Source organism: Schistocerca gregaria, chromosome 2 (genome assembly GCF_023897955.1).
Source record: "Schistocerca gregaria isolate iqSchGreg1 chromosome 2, iqSchGreg1.2, whole genome shotgun sequence".
Classification (NCBI taxonomy): domain Eukaryota; kingdom Metazoa; phylum Arthropoda; class Insecta; order Orthoptera; family Acrididae; genus Schistocerca; species Schistocerca gregaria.
Window position 1 is genome coordinate 610920539 of NC_064921.1, and position 4558 is coordinate 610925096.

The following is a 4558-nucleotide window of genomic DNA, read 5'->3' on the forward strand; positions in this document are numbered from 1 at the left end:
GGCATCAAGGGATCACCAATTTAGTACTGGAGGGCAGCGTGGAGGGTAAAAATCGTAGAAGGAGACTAAGGGATGAATACACTAATCAGATTCAGAAGGATGTAGGCTGCAGTAGGTACTGGGACATGAAGAAGCTTGCACAGGATAGAGTACCATGGAGAGCGGCATCAAATCAGTCTCAGGACAGAAGACCACAACAACAACAACATGAGAGAAAAAAGAAAGAGAGAGAGAGAGACAGAGAGAGAGAGAGAGAGAGAGAGAGAGAGAGAGAGAGAGAGAGAGAATGGAGGGTGTGGGGTGGGAGGGATTTAAATCTCTGAAGTTCTGTAAACCAAACTTAAATTACAAGTTCCACATGAGGCTCCAAATTACTTACAGTTCTACAGTGGAGCCGATTAAAAAAAAAAAAAAAAAAAAAAAAAAAAAAAAAATTGCTGGTGTCATGCTGTTGGTACAGAAATGGTTCAGGTCATCAAGCAATTGCTACACTTATTGCAGTGAAAGGATTACTGAACTGTTCTATTGTTATTTACAGAAGATAATTTTAAAAGCTTATAGTTCCAATAAGATCATAATAGTGGGTGACTTTAATGCTCACATGGATGATAGCAAAGTTGAGCATTATGTAGACCCTCACCAGGAAGAAACTCACAACAGTAGTGGTTACCGATTAAATGATTTTGCTGTATGATTATGAACACAATGTCCAAACATAAAGCTAGCCACAAATTACCTAGCAAATCCAGGAACCTTAGTTTAATAACAGAATATTCTTTGTAATAACAAAATGGCTGATATGGTATTGGATGAAAGAGTGCTTCACAGTCCTGATCACTACCTTCTAGCAAACCCAGTATGAATAAGACCAAGGTGGCATAAAAACAAGTACAAGAAACTGTCAATGAATAAAGAACGTCTCTTCCATGTAAGCATTTTGAGAGAAACCTGTATACTTTGGTTATGCTAAGATGATTTGATGAATTAGTGAAAATATCAGCAATAACAGAGAGCTCAAAGGAAGAATAGGAGGCTCTCCAACACCTTCTAAGAGGAGATGTCATTCAGAGCTTTGTCAAAAAAGTAAAATTCCATTGGCAGAAAGGATTGGAAAAATGGGATGATGATGCCAAAAAGGCTATAATGAACAAAGGAGAAGCATGGCTTTTGTTATTTTATTTATTTATTTGTCCATGAGACCTTTTTGGTAAATAGTATGTATATCAGATGTTGGACGTCATTTAATGCAACACAGTTTCTATCATTTTAATATCATTAATCTCTTATGGTTACACTACTTATTATTAGTACATTATCTGTATTTGTTCAGTGTTTATAATGTTACTTATCAAAATAATCTTTCAGACTGTAGAAGCAGTGATTAATTACATACACCTTTACTGCAACTTTGAACCCTGCTGTGTTGTTTATTGATTGTATGTTACATGGTAGTTTCATGAATATCTTTTTTCCAAGGTGTAGAAATCCATTTTGGTAGAGGTTAAGTGTTTGTATGATGCATATGGAGATAATTTTTTTTGCCTTGGGTTGTGTGTGTGTGTGTACATCTTTGTTTTTGAGGAAGAGTGCTGGATTTTCAATCGCATACTGCTGTATGAATGCTGTGGTATCAAATATATGAAGGAATGGAGGAGGGAGGATTTGCAGTTTTCTGAAGAGTGGCTTGCAAGGTTTTCTGTGTTTAGCACAGTCTATGATTCTTATGATTCTTTTTTGCATTGTAAAGAGCTTGATAGTGTTTGGAGAAGCTCCCCAGAAAATGACTCAATACTTCAGCACTGATTGGACACTTGCATAGTCACACTTTTTAGACAGTGTTTACTACAATATCTTTCAAGGTTCCTCATCACATAGCAGTATGTTCAATTTTTTGCCGAGATTGTCAGTATGACTTTCTGTCATTATCCTGGATCCACAGCCCGAGAAACTTCATCAGGTCAACTCTATTTACAGATTTGTTTGACAACTGGATATTTATAGTTTGTGGAACATTTTCCTTGATATTATGGAAGTTGACTGCTACAATTTTTCGTTCATTTATGATTAAGGTATCGTATGTGAAGTATTCTGCTATGCTATCAATTGTCTTGTTATGTTTTCTTGTAGCAGGTATTCTGATTTTTCAGTAATGAGAAAGCTTGTGTTTTCAGCAAACTGGTAAGCACTTTCACACTGTATCTTTGTTTGTAGGCCATGTACATGTAGCAGGAACAGCACTGGTCCCAGTACCGATCCTTGGGGAACACCATATTTCATGTCTTGGTAACCTGAGTAATGGTTTGAAATTTAGCAGCAGTCAGTGTGTTGTGTTTCCATTGTTTGTTTCTGTCTGCAAAGGTATGACCTGATTCAGTCATTACGTGTGTCTCTGATGCCTAGTTGATTTAATTTCTGTACGAGTTCTTCATGATTTATAATATCAAATGCTTTTGACAAGTCATGGCATACACCAGTGATATAATTGCCACTGTTCACCTTCTGGTAAATTTCACTTAGGAATTCATAGATAGCACTGTTGATTGAGTGGTTCTTCCTGAAACTGTGTTCTGCTGTGGATAGGATTTGATATTTTTCCATAAATGGAAAACTTTCTCTAGAATTTTTGAAAATCCAGACGGTAGTGCAATTGGCCTGTAATTGCTAATTTCTTCTGTGTTTCCACTTTTGTAGATTGGTTTCAATTCTGCAGTTTTTAGACAAGAAGGGAAGTCCATAATGCCAGTGAACTACTGCACGAATATCTTAGTGATTTTACAATTTTTTCATTACATATTTTTATTATTTTAGCCCATACACCATCTACACCTGATGACTGTTTCATTTGTAAGGTTTTTATGATGGCCATGATCTCTTCTTCTTCATTCATTGGGTACATATAGAGTGAGGTAGCTGAACTGTTGCTCTTGTACAGATAGAATGACGTAGCTGAGCTGTTGATCTTAAGTGGTGATTCTGTTGTATTTTGGTTCCTTGGAGTAATCTTACTGATTAGTTGTCCACTTATGTTTGCAAAATAGCTGTTGAAGGTATTTGATACTTTTCTTGGCTCTGTTATTTTCTCTCCATCTTGACAAAGCATAATATTGTCATTTATGGTAGTGACATCACCTATCTGTTGTTCACAATTTTCCACATGGCTTTGTTCTTGTTTCCAGCAGATGGAATTATACATCATTTGCCTTCATTTTTGCTTCCCTGACAACTTTTTTAAGTACTGTCTTGTATTTTCTGTAATAAATGTGAAATTGATCTCATCTCCTACCTGTTGTGTCTTTATAATATCATATAGTTTCTCTTTTTCTTGCTTGAGATCTTTGTTCCAGTTGTTACCCAAGATTTGTTTCAATTATTAGACCTGAGTCTATGTTTCTTTATTGGGAATGCAGTTTCATATTACTTGCTAAATATTTACATAAATCTGTTGAACTTTTCATATGCACTTCCATGCTCATATACTGCATTCTGTGTTTCCTTAGCTAACAGCTGTCTGCAGGTGTCTATATTCCTTTCGCTTAGGATTCAGTCTTCTTTGACTAGTTCTGCTGGCATTGTGGGTTTAGGTATTGGCAGTGAATGGAAACCAATATATTGTCCATTATACAAACAATAAAAACATTGTGGGAAACACAGAGAAATCTCCAGCAAATGAACATTCTTGTGACATCCAGGCTAATTAGCAACAGGTTCATCACACAAAGGAAAAGAAAAGTACAATTTTGTGACCCAAACAATCCACCCATGTCTACTAATCAAATAAATTCATCTACAGAGTACAAAAAGTCTTATAAAACCACACCTCAGAGCTCTAGACATAATGAAAACCTCGAAATACCCATTCTTCAAATACCTGCTACACCGCCAGCTAGAAATTTCAACGTTAGAAACAGGCAAACAAGCATTATAGGCACAGGCGAAAAACAAGAAGAACTGTATGGAGAAAAAAAGGCTTGGTTTCACGTGAGCAAAGTTAAAAACAGCACAACAACTGAAAATGTAATCAGTTTCCTCTGTAAAACCTTCCCTGAGTTCAATAATTTTGAAGTAGAAAAACTAGCTACAAAAGGTCTAAACAGCAGTTTCAAAATTGATGTTGACTTCAAACTAAAGGAAAAAGTAATGAACAGTTCTACATAGCCTAAGAATGTAGTATTACATCATTTTTCATTCAGAGAACATTCAAGGCAGCAGTATGATACAGCCTACTATTGCAACTCCAGGTCAACAAAACTGAAATCAAAATAATGTACCCATAGTTTTAGCTAGTGTAAATGTTCAATGCCTATGAACAAAACGTTATCTGTTATCTATATTTACAGAAGATGCGAAGCCAGATATGAAATGTGTATGTGAGCACTGGCTCAACAAAGAAGAGGGTGAAAATTACAGATGCACTGAATACCGAGAGATGGTGAGCTCATGTTATCGAGAAGCTACCACTCATGGAGGCATGTCCGTGTATGCCAATAAAAAATCTCAACATTAGGGATGTGGACCTGAGAAATCACTGCTCAGATATGGATTTAGAACTGGCTTGCTT

The 4558-nt window shown here is 36.2% G+C and overlaps 1 protein-coding gene across 1 annotated transcript; it reads right to left on the reverse strand.

The window, feature by feature from the left end:
* Window positions 1-2370: 2370 nt before the first annotated feature.
* Window positions 2371-3196, reverse strand: LOC126335898 (uncharacterized). Its single transcript, XM_049999370.1, has 2 exons — window positions 2757-3196; window positions 2371-2614 (listed from the first exon to the last, which is right to left on the reverse strand). Exons 1-2 carry the CDS (start codon window positions 3194-3196, stop codon window positions 2371-2373), a joined length of 684 nt encoding a protein of 227 aa, XP_049855327.1.
* Window positions 3197-4558: the final 1362 nt, after the last annotated feature.